Here is a 17,050-nt window from a genome sequence, read left to right on the forward strand (position 1 = left end):
CTACTGGAGCTTTTACCGTTATGTATTGTATTGTATGTATTGTATGTCTTATTATGAATTGAGTACAATGGACCACAATGGAAACAAGCCCTTTGGGGCTTTTTGTGTTATCCTTTTAGCAAAACTGTTCACTGTACTACAGGTACTGTTAACTAACTTGTTAGTATTCAGTCAAAACCCGCACCCACACACAAATAAGCCATCTCACCAATTTGTCTAGTGATTTAACCTCTCTCTCTCTCTCTCTCTCTCTCTCTCTCTCTCTCTCTCTCTCTCTCTCTCTCTCTCTCTCTCTCTCTCTCTCTCTCTCTCTCTCTCTCTCTCTCTCTCTCTCTCTCTCTCTCTCTCTCTCTCTCTCTCTCTCTCTCTCTCTCTCTCTCTCTCTCTCTCTCTCTCTCTCTCTCTCTCTCTCTCTCTCTCTCTCTCTCTCTCTCTCTCTCTCTCTCTCTCTCTCTCTCTCTCTCTCTCTCTCTCTCTCTCTCTCTCTCTCTCTCTCTCTCACACACACACACACACACACACACACACACACACACACACACACACACACAGGGTCAGAGGGTCAGACTCACTGTGTGTTAATAACCAGTCTGTCCCACTGTCCTTTAATGTCATCCTCAGATGGCTGTTCTGTGATGTAAAGGCCATCAAACTCCAGCTTTCTGGCCACCTCTTTCTCACGCTTAAATATCACCAGTGGCACCTAGAAAAAACACGCATGCACACACGCACAAACGCACACACACACACACACACACACACACACACACACACACACACACACACACAGTTATAATGACTTAGAAGGTCAAGTGAATGCATTGTAACCTGCTTATAACACTGTAATCTGCTTATCTCACTGTATAATTACAATTATATGCGCCCATAAGTACTCATATAATGCAATCATAACACTTTAGAAAGCCTATAAAGTCAAGTATTGTAATACTTCAGACAGTAATAACCAATGCAGGTAATAACCATCAGATAGCCTACCTTCAGACAGTAGTAACCAATAATGCAGCAGAAGGAGATGACAGTGTGTAGGATGGCCAGGATGCGGAGCGTAGGCTCCATGTACCCACTGCTCTCCTCCAGGACAAAGTGCACGGTGACGGGCTCCGGGGGATCGCCACCATCGCCGCCATCTCCCGCCACGCCCTCCCCACTCATCAGGGGGTCCCACTGAACGCTGGAGTCCGACTGGCTGCCCCTGTAGACCAGTTCCCTCCCGCCGACCACGGCCGAAGACGTGGAGACCTGGCGAGGGGGGGGGGGGGCAAATAAATAAATTGTAAATAACAAAAACAGCCCATCTACAAGCTCCCAGTGAGTTGTATTGCGACAGTTTGTGAGCTTGTAGATAGGCTACGTTCACTATTAAAAAAGATTTAAAAAAACGTACAAAATAATAATAATAACAAAAAATCATATACAATAAAATAAAAGGTTATAAATTGTGATTAGCATTTGTAAATGCAGCATGTTTTTCAACTGTGTTGCTTTACTTACACTCCTCAACCACTTCCACTTTGACATCTTTATTGATAACAAAACATATGTAAAAATTACATTAGGATAGACGCAAATAAGCCAGCGGCTTATTTCCATTGCGGTCCTTTCATATGTACTGTATGTGCAAATTATGTTGTGTTGCATGCTGTGATGTGTATGTGCGTACTGTAATTGCACTTAAGTCCACACACCAAAAGGTGCCAAAAGTGTACCACAGGTATGAGTGTAGGGAACTAGGAGAATGGGGGAGCCTTCTGCCGATAAAATGCGATTATTTGACCAGTAACGGGACCGCTGACATTGTGTCGTGACTCGTTACCTTGTAGAAAAGGAGGATGAAGTTGATGGCAAAGGCGACAAACAGAGCCAGCATCCTCATGTTGTAGAAGTTCCTGGCAAAGTAGTTCTGGAGATGACGAGGGAAACAGAAAACAATCACTTTGTCATTGATACACTGTATGACATTACCACTCACCCACTAAAATTTGGATGAGGGCGTGAGACTGTGTAGGGGGCATCGATGTACACGCGCGCGTGAGTGTGTGTGTGTGTGTGTGTGTGCTGTACCACCATATTGGTGTATGAAAAGTGTGTGTGTACGGGAGATACCCAATAAAGTATGTGAGTGATTGTGTGAATGCATATTAATGTACGACTGTGGATAGTGGGTACTATGTGCACATGTGCTATGTAAACATTTATATGTGAGTTCATATGAATGCAAAAAGAGCATGTTTGAATACTTGCAGAGTGTGCCAATACATGTATGTGGTGTGTATATACAGTATGTTTTCTTTATCATTATTTTGCTGCTACAATTTCTGAGGAACCAGAACAAACAAACATACCAAAGATGCAACAATCAACAAACCTTGAACCATACAGTGAGTGAGTATAGGTGTGAGCGTGTATGCATGCATCAGCTCTCCTACCAGTAGCTTCCTCTGGTAGGCTATGATCTTCTTCCAGAAGGCAGACTCCTGCAGGTCCGGTTCACTGGAGGTGTGATGCTGTCTGACTTTCTGCTTGGCTTTCTCGTCCTTCTGCTGCTTGGCCTGTTTCTCTCCGCCCTCGCCCCTGAAACCGCCATACACAAACACATGAGAGTAGAGCCCGACTTATATATCAATCTGACCGATATATCGGTCATTCTTAGCAATTATGCAGCCGATGTGTCCCGGTTTTTCACCACTTTCAACCTTTCCGTCCCCATATTTTGGGCAATGTCACTCTTGATGGAAATGTTTAAAAGTTTTCAAAACTATTAAAAATAATAGCAAACCTACAAGCTCACAACACCTTGTAGATTAGCTGTTTTGGAAAATGTGCCAATAGGGCTTAAGTGTTTAAATAAAATCATAGTTAAATGTTCTCAAATAGAAACTTTAATCAAATCTAAGTTTTCTTTTTATTGATTCGAAAATGAGAGTCTAGGACTCTCCAAAATCTAACTCAAAATTCTGCCATCGGTCGGGTTCTACACGAGAGCCTCTTTGTCACACGTTGCCAGCTGTGATCGCTATTATTGTCTTCGTTTATCGCACGGAGCAAAGGCATTTTAGAGAGAGGACACTAATTGGGATCATTTTGTGGCGAAACACCTGCATGCAGAACAGCATGATAATTTAAACTGTGTGCACGTACTCTGCTTTCTCAGGTTCACACTTTGTCTCTTCGGTGGTTTCCTTCTCCTCGGAGGTAGAGCTCTTCGACTGAAATAGAAGATGCATCATTAGTGAGGCACCGGTCGGGGGAATTTTGCCAAACACTTTGTTGTTCCACCGTACGTTATGTTGCAAGTGTCATGCGTGCCAGTAGGGTGGGGGTTAGGGGAAAGAGGGGAGGATGTAATCATCTATCTGCAGATTCAAGCCCACAAGCTGTGTGCCTGCCAGTCTCGTAGACAACAGCTGCATTATGGCGCCATTTATAACCGCAACGCTATGTTTGCCAGAGGATAGTCATTTGTCACAGTGTGGACTTTAGCTGTCTAAAAAAATAAAAATAAAAACTTAGCAAAGATTTTTACCAACAACAACTTGACAGGGCTTCGTCGTCAATATATTTGATAGCGAAAACAATATCTACATGTATATGCGCGTCGTGTGCTTGTAGAATAGTTTTGTGGCAGCCCCCGAACCCTGAGGAATGACATGAAGACAGGCGGCACTCTGCATCATGTTAATGTGCATCCATGATGAACACAGTCGCACACTGAGGACAGTAATGGCACCGCCAACTGGGAGAGCAATGGACTGGAGACACGAGAGGAGAGACGGAGAGACGGCGGCATGCTGAGGAGCAGAGGAAGGAGAGGGAGCGAGGAAAGAGTTGAGGTAGAGGAAGGAAGGATGCAGTGGGGACTGAAGAGAGGTAGAGAGAGAGAGAGAGAAGGGGGGGGCATGTAAGGGAGGAAGTTAAGTGTGACCAGACCATGGATTCACAGATCCAAGAGAAACAGAAATGGACTAAAGCTCCTCTCACACCGACGCATCGAGACGCATCGTATCACCTTTCGATCCGGGGCGGCATCGAACTAGGGCAGTGGCATATGCAGTCAATGTCATGAGATGTCTTTTACTGATAGACTTATGTTATTTTGTTCCAGTTAACTAATATGAAAACTTTCACAAAAATAATACAAACATGCACACTGGGAGTATGCGTGCAAAGTGTCACGCCGATTGGTCAAACGTTCCGGAGATTAGCTGCTCACAGAAACACGGATGGACAAACACAGACACACAGACACAGACACACGCACACGCACACGCACACACACACAGTCTTTGGCCGTCCGGCCTGGCGGAAACAATTAATATGAGAGAGAGCGAGCGAAGGATGCTGCGTGTGTGTGTGGGGTGGGGGTGATCCAATTGTAAATGAAGCGATGAGGAGTCTGTTCTAAAGTAATAGCCTATCTTGTGGCTTGTTCAACAAAAAACAATAAAAAAGCCACTCCAGTGCTTGGAGCCGGTCCATTCATCATGAGCACAGTGTAAGACAATAACAGCCAGAGCGGTTACCCACAGCTGTAGCAGAAGCTCACATTTCGCGACACAGTAGTTTTATTGTAGCTTATGGCACTTTTACTGTTTTGTTGCTGCACCAGTAGCTCTAAAGGCTAGATTAGATTAACAAAACAAAACAAGTGGATAACTCTCCTGCAACAACAAAGTGCCACAGTAATATCATTATAACTGTGAGTACAAGACAGGACAGGACAGGATGGAACAGAAGAGAACATATATTAGAAGATATTAAAAAAAGATGAGACAAAAATTAAACGCGGTCAATGACTCTGACTCTACCAGTTTAACCCATCCAATCCGGGAACGCATCTCTGTCATTTTAGATTTCTTTGGCTATTCAAAAATAGCAGCTGCGCTATGAGCTTGTACTGTATATCTGCTATTTTTGAACATTTGTGAAAATGTGTGCAAATCGTTGAATTTATATATTTTTTTAACCCATTGAGACCTGAAGCCGATTCTACATGTCTCCTAAATCTCAAAAGTTTTCTGAAAATGTATATTTCTATATCAGTGGTGCTCAATCTTTTTCATGCCAAGAACCCCCAAAATTATATGTATTTGGCCGCGGACCCCCATCAAAATATGTTGTTCCAGGGACCCCCAGAAGCAAAGATTTCAGTTAAAAATGTTTGTTTTAAAAATAAATATATTCAAATATTTTCACGATTTTTCAAAAATAGCCCAAAGTGTAAAATAATACTTTTTAGCTCAAATCTAAAAATGACACAGTTCCAGGTCTTAATGGGTTAAGTGAACATTTGTAACTCAAATCGTTACTTCTAGGTGTCACTGTAACAAAATATTGTATACAAATATTAAAAAAAATATATATTCAAAGATTTGCATTTCACAAATTTTCAAAAATACAAGCTCGTAGCTCACAGATGACACAGATGCGTTCCCGGTCTTAATGGGTTAATTGCGTGTACACCGAGCGACCGCGGTTTTGCATCTCACCTGGTGCCTCCGTCGGAGCTCAGGCGAGGGTGAGATAGCCGTGGCCGGGGTGGCCGGCGAGGCCGGGGGCGTCGGCGTGGGGGCCGTGGGGGCGTTGAGCATTTCGGTCAGGCTGGCGGTGGGGTTGTGCGGGGCGATCTTGTACTGGCCGCCCTCCACCTTCCTCAGGTCCAGCCCGAAGACGTCCGACAGGAGCTCCGTCTCGTCCGGGTTGATGGCCAGGTCGGCCAGGTCCTCCTCTGGGTTGGGACGTCCCGGGGCCCTCATCTTGTCGCCTTCGTCCACCTCGTCCCCGGTGGGGTCTGGCATGTTGGCCAGCAACTCTGACACCTTGAGACGGAGGAATAACATTTAAAAAAAAACTCCCATTCAAGTATTTTTTTCTCAGAAACCGTAAGGGCTAGAGTTACAAGACATTATTAAAAAATATATTATAGTCGGCCTCATGGTGGTGCTATAACAGCCCACTTTACGTTTTGGCCTATAACTCTTGAACCGCAGGTCGTAGAATAAAAATCTTTATTCCTTGGGTCATGACGCAACTCCCCATATAGGCCACGCCCATTTGCGTCAGGATAGATTTTCCGCCATTTTTAATTTTCTTCAAAACACACTTTTAGCTCCCCCTGCCACATATTTTGTCCAAATTTCACAAAAATCGGTACACATGATCTCTGGACCCATGCGATAAACATCTCCAAGCGGAATTTTGATAGTCTGTAAATGGCTTCCAAAGTTAGCGGGAGGGGCCTGTTTTACAAAAAGGCCAAAAATCACGAACGAAACGTCCGGTCAATCCCAAATCACATGTCAAGGGTGGTTAACTCAACAAATCCCCAAAAGCATTTCCACTTTGATCCATAGCCATAGGGACGCCACAAATGCTCGAAATGTAACCGTTTGATGCAAAAACCTTATTTTGGGGGGATCATTCCTCTCAAAATGAAACGCATAAATGATCTCAGGAGTGACGTGACAATGTAATTGGCGCAGCCTTCGACGGTATTCCTCCCAGCGTATTCCTCGAGTCCCGGCGGCAGCGACCCGCGACTCGCGTCGGCGCAACCACACTTTGCAATTGCCCTGAATTGCGACGCGTCTAGTAGTTTATTATTTCTCTTATTGACTTTAATTTTGTGATATTAATACCGCTTTTCATGCCAATGTATTGTACTAAAATTTCCTTTCATTTTTGGTAAATTAGTAATAGGATGGTATGAGTACTAGTGTCTGTAGTGTTTTGTAGTTGTTTGTTATGTGTTTGTATGTGTACCTTTTTGAAAAAAATCAATACAAATATTTTAATAATAATAATGAACTGAATAGATTTTATTACAGTTGGTTGTGCATTCCAAAATCAAGAACACTAGAAAATGTTAACTGTCCGAAAGGATTCTCACTGTATGTTGTTTTACAACTTCATCTGTCTGTACCCCTGGCAACTATCGATATTTTGCGTGCTGATAAATCTACATACAAGTAACTGCAGCTAAATTATGTAGACCTTTGAAATAAATAGGCTACTATCAAAATATGAATCAATATTTTCTCATATCAGTTATGAACATGCTTATTGTACAGTGTTATTCTAATTTGTAACATTTGCAATATAGCCACACCAGTGTTCTCTACCTTCATGGTCTTGGCTCCCTCAACCAGGCTGCCTCCCAGGAAGGTGTTGTATATGATTCGGCAGAAGCCTCTGGCCACGCTGAAGGCCACGTGGAGAAGCCCCACCAGGACCGACCAGTAGAAGCTGACCAGGGTCATCACCATATCTTTCACTGTCATCTTCTTCATCCTCTTTACCTGCTTTTTCAGGCTCTTCATTGACAGAACCTACAAAGAGGAAAGATGTGGAAAGCATTATGCAGCATATGCTGTAAACAAAGTTATTGTCATTTGAACAGTGCAAAGCTGCACTTATGTTTTAGACTGACTGGCAGGCTACCATTAATCTCCAACTTCCTCTCTGTGTTGGTGACTGAAATGTATAGAGCAACCTTCTTCTAAAGCAGTTCTCCTTCCTTCCACCCTTCACATCAAGGTTTTCTATGGAATACGGCTGTGGACTGTTATCATAGCTCCCATGGATTGTACTTGTGGACCCTGGGCTCCAGATCAAGGGTTTCCATGGAACGCGACTGTGGACTGCTATATTATACTATTATTATACTGTACCTGCTATGATTGTTATTGTTGTCATTATAGTTGTTCCTATTGTTGCTGCTGCTGTATGTATCACTGATTCTCTGTCTCTCTCCTCCCTCCCTCTCTTATCTCTTTTCCTCCGACATGGTCTAGGCAGTCGGCCGCCCACCCTATAGTCTGGTTCTGCCTGAGGTGTCTTCCCATTAGAGTTTTTTTCCATTGGCGTGGCAAAAAGTCTTGCTCAGGGTGGGGGGCCAACGGGTAGGACTGTCACGATTACAAATTTAAGTTGACGATTCATTGTCACTCAAATAATTGCGATTAACGATTTAATTGTGTTTTTGGCATTGAACACACTGGAACACATGAATAAAAACATTTTCTGTTTGCCTTTCATGCTTTGTAATCAAAAATTGCACAGGGCAGATGACAAATAACTTAAATATATCAAAAGAAATGATTGACATTTAATAATTTTAAAACATTTTTTTTTAATAATTGTAAAAATACCAGAAATAGCTGATCTACAAGCTTACAACGCGTCACAAAGTGAAGCGTTGTAAGCTTGTAGATCTGCTATTTCTGTTTTTTTTATATTTGAAAATGTGTGAAAATCTTTCAACATGGAAACGATTATGATGATTATGCAAAGATAATTGCGATTATCTCAAATAATTGCGATAATTGTGATAGGTCTACTAACGGGTCTCTGCTAGTCTTGAAGCAAGTTGTGATTCAGCACTATAATAAAACTTAATTGAATTGAACACTTTTCACCCGTCACCCCGTCCAGTCTACTGCATTTGTACCTTCATCAGCACCATAGTGTTGTATCTCAGAGCGAGCAGCGCCGTCCGGACTGTGGTGACGGAGAAGAAGCCCATCTCCGGGTTCTCCTCTTCCGGCCTCTCTCGTTCGCTCTCCTCCTTGACCGCCGAGCGCTCCCCGGCGTCCGACATCTGTGCCGCCAGCTGCATCTCGAAAATGGTGTCCTCGCAAAAGTTGACGAACAGCTCCATCTTTTCCTTCTCCCCGCCCTCATTCACAACGTCGAATATAAACTGACGCTTCGACTCTTTGACCTGCGGAAAGGTTGAGGGAGCAGTCAAGGTTAAATGCTAATGACAGAGCAGAACAAGTTTTGGAACGAGGTTGGGCAGGAAATACAAAGGATCGTGTTAATCAATATTGTACCAGAACCAAAATTCTTTCTGCTAAGCCTATCCAGTTGGACACAGAATAAAGCGCAATGAACACATGTTTATAGATATCTGTCTTTTACAAGCTAAAAGAGTAATAGCAATAACCTGGAAGAGGCTGGACAAACCAAGCATTGCACAGTGGTTCAAGGAATTGTCCTTATGTCAACCTCTGGAAAGAATTACGTATATTCTTAAGGATAAACAAGAGTTGTTTCAGGAGGTGTGGGGTCGTTTTATACAATATGTAAAAGATTATAATCTGTCACATTTTTTTTTTTTTTTTACTTTGTTTATTGGGTTTTTACATAGCAGTTTTCAGCATTAAATGCATATAGCAGGATACAGAAAAGCTTTTTAAAGCAACCAATAAAATAAAAAAGCTCAATACGGATTCCATTATCAATCTGTCACATTTAATGGAAGAACCTGGAGAGGAGTAGTGCCGATGCTGTTGTTATAGTCATTGTCATTGTGTATGGTCCTTTTGTTGTCGTTATTTTGTGTGATTGTCTTGTAATATTTATTAATGTAATTGTTTTTGTTTTCTGTAAATGTAATGTAATGTTGAAGGGTGCAGTATTATGTGGAGTCGACTCATCTCTGGACACACAGTTGTAAACCAACCTACAGCATCAGCCTATTAGTAACTTTAACACAGAAAGTATACACCTACTGTAAGCCGGAGCCTTGCCTCCTAAATGATAATTTCACTGAGACAAATATATCAATTTCTTCCCGGGTATTTACTGGATGATGCTTTGTGAATCCCACAAGTTATCAGGACATTAAGAAGAACATTTAAGATTCATTTCTCCATCAATAAGTCCGTGACAGTCACTTAATCATCACCACATGAAGGGAAGGACTTACTAAGATACCCCCTAAGATACAAGATCTTAAAATGACAACCGATGAAATTCCACGCATTCATTCAACCTTTTACCTGTGGTTTCTCCCATTGCGTTCTACTGGACTCGCTGATCTCAAAGTAGACCCTCTCGATGCGCTTGGCACTGCCCATGATCTCGATTCTGCCCAGATAGGGCTGGAAGTAGTTGAGCACGCTATCGGCCAGCTCCAAGAAGGTCTGCAGTCGTGTGTCATGAGGCATGTGCTCCGACAGGTTGGTCAGAAGAACCGCCACATTGAATCCAATGTCCTTTAGAATCACAGGTTCACAAGTTAAAGAAATATCAATTTGGTACATTCCATGATTTGAAGAGGGATTATGCAAATCAGTGGTTCTCAACCTTTTCGGAATCAGGGCCCACTTGTGTCTAAAGTGTTTGCGGCCCACCCATATTTAACACATTGGGTGCCAGGTTTTTTTAAAAACAGAGTACACTGAGTGCCAGGATTTTTAACCATTTTTTAGGAGCCGAGATACAGGCTTTTGAAGTCATAAGTTAACCAGAAAGTGGATTGGAGTCAAAATCTTCGGAAAATGATATCTCCTGGTGCTTAGAAGGTAAAAAACATTTTTTTTTTTTTTAAATATTTTTTTTCAAAAAACGTATATATACGGTTTTGGCACTCCGTGGTTGTATTGCAAAAAACGTATATATACGGTTTTGGCACCCAATGTGTTAAGTGGTCATATGGGTGGGCCACGTGCATTTTCAGAGCATGCTTATTCGTGTTCCGGGCTTGGATCAACAGAACTAAAATTAAGTTTCTATTTATCGGTATCACAATGAAAACTATTTTTTTTTATGTTTAAATTATCATTAAAATCTTAGTGTTTTGTCAATTAGTTGGGGGCCCACTTGCTATATCTTCGCTGCCCATCACAGGTTGAGAACCACCGATGTAAATTATTCTCCAAGGGACCCATGGTTTTAACATTACCTTGGCTGGCTCGTGGAATCGCTCGACAAACTCCACATAGTCCAGCAGTTCATTCTCGTCGGTTTCAGCGCAGGAGAGCAGGAACTCTGTCTCAGACTGGGTGTAGTGCTTGTGACTCTCCATGGCCTTGTGGAAGTCCCTCTTTGAGATGACACCTGTGTGAATTCAACATGTTATCATTCAATCATTCCATCACTTCAGGACAGGTATCACGTCGTCGCTGTTGGGTGGAAACCTTGTTTGTCCAAACGTGTTACTTTTCATAAAATGGCAAAAATAATGATCTGTGTTTCAATGGATCCAACGCTGTTATTATTTAGTCACAAGCTCTTATTAATACTTTTTCATTGGTTAAATATTTGTAAAAGCCACAGACACACTTTCATCAATTTTCAATTCAAATATTTTTCAAAAAAATGCAGATCTACAAGCTCACAACAGTTTGTATCGTGAAGTGTCGTGAGCTTGTGGGTCGGCTATTTTTGCTATTTTGTGTGACACTGTTGTATGACTAAGTATTGCATTCATTCATGAAAAAAATATGGAGATACAAGGTTTCTTGCACGACAGCGACAATATTTTCAGTTCCTTTGCATGAGTTGGGAGCTCCTTGCCTTTTGCATCTGGGTCATATTCCTTGAAGGCGTCCGAGGACGTGAGGTCTTTGAGTTTGAGGAACATGTCGAAGAACTTGAGGATCATCTCCACATTGTTGGAGGACTCCACCAGCATGTCCACCATCTGTTTGCCAATAGTCCCGTTTACCACATTACCTGGACAGACAAGAACATACAGTGAAGTGTTTTAATGGCCATCTTATCCAGAGCTGTGTTAGAGCAGGTTTCTTGCTTAAGGCATATCATTTGTATATTGGACATTGTTTCTTGATATACAGTAGGATAATGGTCTCGCGTAGCCAGACGATCAGAGATCTCTGACTACTAATATAGTAGGTTTGGTGACAAGTTCAATGTATGGGTTAAAACTGGCTGTAAACAATGCTGAGATTAAAAATAAAAATAAATCACAGAACCAATGCAAAGACTTAAGTCTGTTCCTTCAAATATAGTATCAGGATAGTTTTTCAAAGCACAGAGTGTAAGTTTGTTAAAATGTTCTCCTCGGTATGAGCCCATTCATTGAATTTAGATTTCCCCAGACGCATCAGCTAGGCAGAGATCTCTGATCATCTTGGTATTTTTAAAATCAAGTCTACCTGTTATCAGATTCCCCCCCCCCCTTGTTTCTTTCTCTATCTAAACTATTCTCGATTTTTTAAACTGCAGAACAGGTGTAAAACACACTCTTTTACACCTGTAAACTTGTGACGCGACAATAACGGTGAAGTTGAAGTTAAGGACACTGTATAAGGACAAGTGGGGTTATGTGAGAGCATTTGTAGCTGTTCATCTCTCAACTCAAGCGCGATTACATTCCTGATCCATGTTCCTTTTGTAAGACAGCACAGACCACGTGACATTAGTGCAAAGAATTCAGACTGAGCTCTATAATTATGTGTCCTCATGGATATGTATTCTTAGAGGCATCATTTGCATTACAAATAGACATAATGATGCCTTATTATACAAGCCTGGCAGTATAGTCCTTAAATTCCGCCAGGACCAATTAAAGGAGATTATCACAATAATTATAATGATTTTCTTTTTCCTACAGGTTCTGTACTTTTTTTTCGACGCATGAGGACAGAAGCCAGATCCAAGCGCCAGTTGTATTGCTATCGTAAATAAGTCTTCAAATTTGTTTTAACCATCTAGAATACCAAGGACAATTCAGATATTGCCATTGTCCATTAAGGAAAAATATATATAATGCATATTAAAAAATATACAGTACAATTAGAAACAGGTTCTTGGGGGTATCTAACCTTTGCAGTCCAAATAACATTGACTATGGAAGCTGTGGCAAGCTCCACCCATGCCTAACCAGAAACAAAAATACAATTGTAATGTGCTTTACGCCACTGGTTCTCAAAGTGGGGCCCCGGGATCCACAAGGGTCATTGAGGACATTCCAGGGGGTCCCCAGCTAAATGAATGATAGTTAGGAACCAAATGGACCTGTAATGTACACTCCCATTCAATCCAGGAACGCATCCGTGTCATTTTCGATTTCTTTGGCTATTAAAAATGAGCAGATATACAAGCTCACAGAGTGCCGCGCTATGAGCTTGTAGATCTGCATTTTTTTTTTATCGTGACTTTTTTGCAAATCTTTGAATATATATATTTTTAAGCAAACATTTGTAACTCAAATCTCTGCTATTAGGGGTCCCTGGAACTAAATATTTTGAGATGGGTGGTCTGCTGCCAAATACATATACTTTTGGGGTTCCTTGACATGAAAAAGTTTGAGAACTACTGATATAGCAACATACGTTTTTTTTTTAAACTGTTAGGATTTAGAAGACATTTGTAGAATCGGCCTCAGGTCTGAACGGGTTAAATGCACACAGGGATGTACAGTGTAGATTGGGGTACCAGAGATAAAAGTCATATCAACTGGCCGGTCCATGAAATGAAAAAGACGTACCCTCCAGCATAGACAGCAGCATCACCACCATGTCCTTCTGCAGGTCCATCAACTCTTTCAGTAACTCTATCTGACTGGAGTCCTGAATGGAAACCCAAAGGTCAAAGTCAGAGAAAACAAATAAAACGAATACCATCTATAGCAAGTCTGCCTCTTTGCAACCTGAATCCTATAGGTTCTATTGTGTGAAGAGCACATGTGCTAATCTGACACTTTCAACGTGCTCTGTGACATGTTTTATGGAGGCTGGCAGAGAGCTTTTTATGTATTTGTTTCCCAAACAATACTCAGGACCCATTTTTATGTGTCGCGAGTAAATATCCCCTTTTTACCTCTCTTTAAAAAAAGCATTATTTTTTGCAAAACATTTTCTACATGAAAAAGAAATAAAACATTTTTCAAAAGAATTTCATACATTTCAATTTCATGAATAAAAGAAAAAATAAACTTGGGGGAATAGTGAAAATAGACGCATTGGCTATTTTAACTATTAAATAGGGTTTATTTAATAGTGAAAATATTTTTGGGGGTCCCGAGCTAAGAAAGTTTGGGAACCACTGATTTATAGTAAGCCAAGGCAAGGCAAGTTAATTTATAGAACACATTTTAACAAAGCAATTCAAAGTACATTACTCAAAACATGAAGAGCATTAGGCGCGCATGGGGAGGTGTCAGATGATGATCATGGGTTTATACCTGTCCAAGACAAGAACCTATATGTGTTTCTCACTGAATAGTTTTATTATATTATATCTCACAGTATGTTTTTAATTATATTATTATTTATCTTTTTTGCTTTAATATTATCATTACGTTAGAATGTTAGCAACATGTTTGCAGAACAAGTTCCAACAACATTTGCTGCTTGTACTTTTATAATGTCTCTGTCGGGTGTAAACCTCATATGTCCAAAACAAAAATAGCAAAAGTAGCAGATCTACAAGCCCAAAACTGAGCTTGTGAATCTGCAAAATTGTAATGCTTTTGTGTGACGCTGTAGCATGATCAAGTAGGGCATTAATTTACAAAAACAAAAACCCCAAAAGTTAATATGTGTTTATAGAATATGGAGATAAGAGGTTTCTGCCCGACGGCAACGATAAGTTAGTGACAAATACACCTTCTTGACTATTAATTGATCACGTCCTTCTCACAAGAACGATTCAGACATCACACAGGTCTTTTTTTTTCTAACTCTGCTAAACTCACCTGAGACAGTTTCATCTGCATGTGAGCGAAGACGTGCAAGAAACCCACCACAGCATCCCACAGACGACTGTGTGCCAAGCTCTGCTGGTTGCCAGTGCACGGGCCCTATACGACATCACATGCAACAATCACAGTTACTAGCAGTGGTGGAAAAAGTACTCACATTTTTTACTTAAGTAAAAGTATCAATACTGCAATGTGGAAATAATCTGGTACAATTAAAATTCCGGAATTCAAAATGTACTTAAGTAAAAAAAAAAGCATTAAAATGTACCAAAAGTAGAAAGTGCTCATTATGCATAATGTCCCATTTTACGTTTTCAAATGTATACAAATATTTTGAAAATAGCAGATCTACGACGCATTGTGAGCTTGTAGAGCATCTATTTTCAAATGGCCGAAATGTATATAGGGCTGAAATGGTTAATGTATGTTTTGTAATAATAATCAAAATCTACAAAGTAACTAGTAGCTAGTAAGTTTTCTAATAATTGGAGTATTTGCAGTATTTTTTTTTTTTACTTAATTACAGTACTTGAGTAAATGTTACTTTACACCACTGGTTACCAGATTAGAGGTGGAATAGTTCATCAAACAAATAGATTTAAGTCTATATTAAAATTGGCAAAAATATATTTAAATAGCAAAGTGGGCCAAGTGGTAAATCAGACTAATTAAATTAGTCTACTGTGATTTGTTGATTCGTAAATATAAAGAATATAACATTAAAGAAAATACAAATAAAAACTTTTTAAAGAACACATTTTGAGATTATTCGATGAATCTGAAAAGTAATCAATTGAATAATCGCTAAAGGAAATAATCAATAGTTGCAGCCATTTGTGATACGGTAATCATTGCTGGTTCACTCAACAGAGACCTGAGGGGAAACGCGATCAATTCATTTTGTCATTGATTGCACTTGTTTGACTCATCCAGAACTCAAATCAATACACTGTGAGAGGAGAGAAACAGCCACAACAACCAGCACACATGCCCCAACTGCAAGAAGATACAACAAAATGTTAAGTGATGGAGCTGTCTGTGTCTCTGGTCATCTCTCAAGTCGTCGATATTAATGCATTTTAAAAAGATTTCATTCTGGGCTTCACAGATTGGTCTGGGAGAAATGTTGTAAAGAGCAAAGTTGTAAAAAAAAAATCCAGTTCCTTAGAGGGAATACATGTACAAATCAAATCAAACTTTATTTATAAAGCACATTTAACACATTGACTGCCATCGGCTAATCTCAGAACGTCCATCGTAGTGCCAAGCAATTTCTTACCTTTTTTGTTTTTTTGATTCCGTCATAGGCCCCGCTAAATCCGTTTAAAATCCGCGTTCATTTGGTTCGACACAAACACGGGACCCGACCGAACAAAACGCTGAAAACCGTGCGGCGATCCGACACTGCATTCTGGAGAACGAGAGGAAAACGCTAAAATGGTGGATGCGGTGAGAAAAACAACAAGCCAGAGATAATGGCGTCCAAAGTTGACCGCTAGACAGGAAACGGAGGCGGGAGAAAAACCGGAAACAGTATTATTTCGTTTCCGGTCCGCCCACTTCGAGACCGGAAGTGCAAAAAAAATCCGGAATCTGCACCTGCACGATTTAACATGGGAAAACTACGGGACTACGGGCTACGGGAACGGCAGTTAACGGTTGGATTTAACGGCCCGTAGGACTACGGGCCTGGCAGTGGATGTGTTAAGAAGCTGACCAAAGTGCAGTACAAGGTTGAGACAAACAAAGCATCAACAAGCGCCCATCGGCGCACAGACAAATATGTACATTGTAAAAACACATTAGAGGATCAAGCGCAATTAAAAGCCAAAGAGAATAGGTGGGTTTTAAGTAGGGATCTGAAAACCTCAATGGACTGGGCAGATCGGATGGGGAGAGGCAGGTTGTTCCAGAGCCTGGGGGCGGCAGCAGCAAAGGCGCGGCCACCCCTGGTCTTTTTACTAGTCTTTGGAACGACCAGTAATCACTGATCAGCAGACCTCAGAGCCCTGGCTGGGGTGTATGGTTCCAGGAGCTCAGCGAGGTACAGCGGAGCTAGCCCGTTTTGAGATTTAAAATCAAATAAAAGGACCTTAAAATCCAATCTAAAATTGACAGGGAGCCAGTGAAGTGAGGCCAGGACAGGACTGATGTGCTCACGTCTTTTTGTGCCAGTGAGAAGGCGAGCCACAGCATTTTGGACCAGCTGTAGGCGCCTGAGGAATGACCGCTCTAAGCCGGTGTACAGGGAATTGCAGTAATTGAGTCGTGAGAAAATAAAGGCATTAATTGCTATTTCTAATTGTTGTCGGGGGAGATAGCCCTTAACCTTGGCAAGAAGTCGGAGTTGGAAGACAATACAAATAACCAGTGCACAACCTCATAGTCAGGGTTTACAGAGTTACAAGCCAATCCTGTATGCGTAATTTATGCTCCGTCATACGAGTGTCGCAGACCGAAAATAGCCGATCTATAAGCTCACAACATGTCGCTTTCGCGATGCCATGTGAGCCTAAAGATCGGACATTTTCGGTTCTCGCCGCCACCGTAAAATGAAATTAGTTGTGTGCCTTATCT

The 17,050-nt window shown here is 41.2% G+C and overlaps 1 protein-coding gene across 1 annotated transcript in view; it reads right to left on the reverse strand.

The window, feature by feature from the left end:
• Window positions 1–17,050, reverse strand: part of ryr2a (ryanodine receptor 2a (cardiac)) — a gene marked incomplete at its 5' end in the record, with an annotated part of 278,974 nt that overhangs the window by 20,996 nt on the left and 240,928 nt on the right. The window contains 13 exons of the mRNA XM_084078200.1: window positions 573–703; window positions 997–1,260; window positions 1,835–1,921; window positions 2,448–2,592; window positions 3,160–3,227; window positions 5,508–5,837; window positions 7,140–7,346; window positions 8,468–8,740; window positions 9,804–10,019; window positions 10,709–10,863; window positions 11,323–11,481; window positions 13,259–13,340; window positions 14,468–14,572. Of these exons, the coding sequence (XP_083934326.1) occupies window positions 573–703; window positions 997–1,260; window positions 1,835–1,921; window positions 2,448–2,592; window positions 3,160–3,227; window positions 5,508–5,837; window positions 7,140–7,346; window positions 8,468–8,740; window positions 9,804–10,019; window positions 10,709–10,863; window positions 11,323–11,481; window positions 13,259–13,340; window positions 14,468–14,572 (2,222 nt within the window). The remainder of the gene's footprint in view (window positions 1–572; window positions 704–996; window positions 1,261–1,834; window positions 1,922–2,447; window positions 2,593–3,159; window positions 3,228–5,507; window positions 5,838–7,139; window positions 7,347–8,467; window positions 8,741–9,803; window positions 10,020–10,708; window positions 10,864–11,322; window positions 11,482–13,258; window positions 13,341–14,467; window positions 14,573–17,050) is intronic.

The sequence above is a fragment of the Gymnoscopelus microlampas genome, assembly GCF_963454915.1.
Source record: "Gymnoscopelus microlampas genome assembly, chromosome: 14".
NCBI lineage: Eukaryota > Metazoa > Chordata > Actinopteri > Myctophiformes > Myctophidae > Gymnoscopelus > Gymnoscopelus microlampas.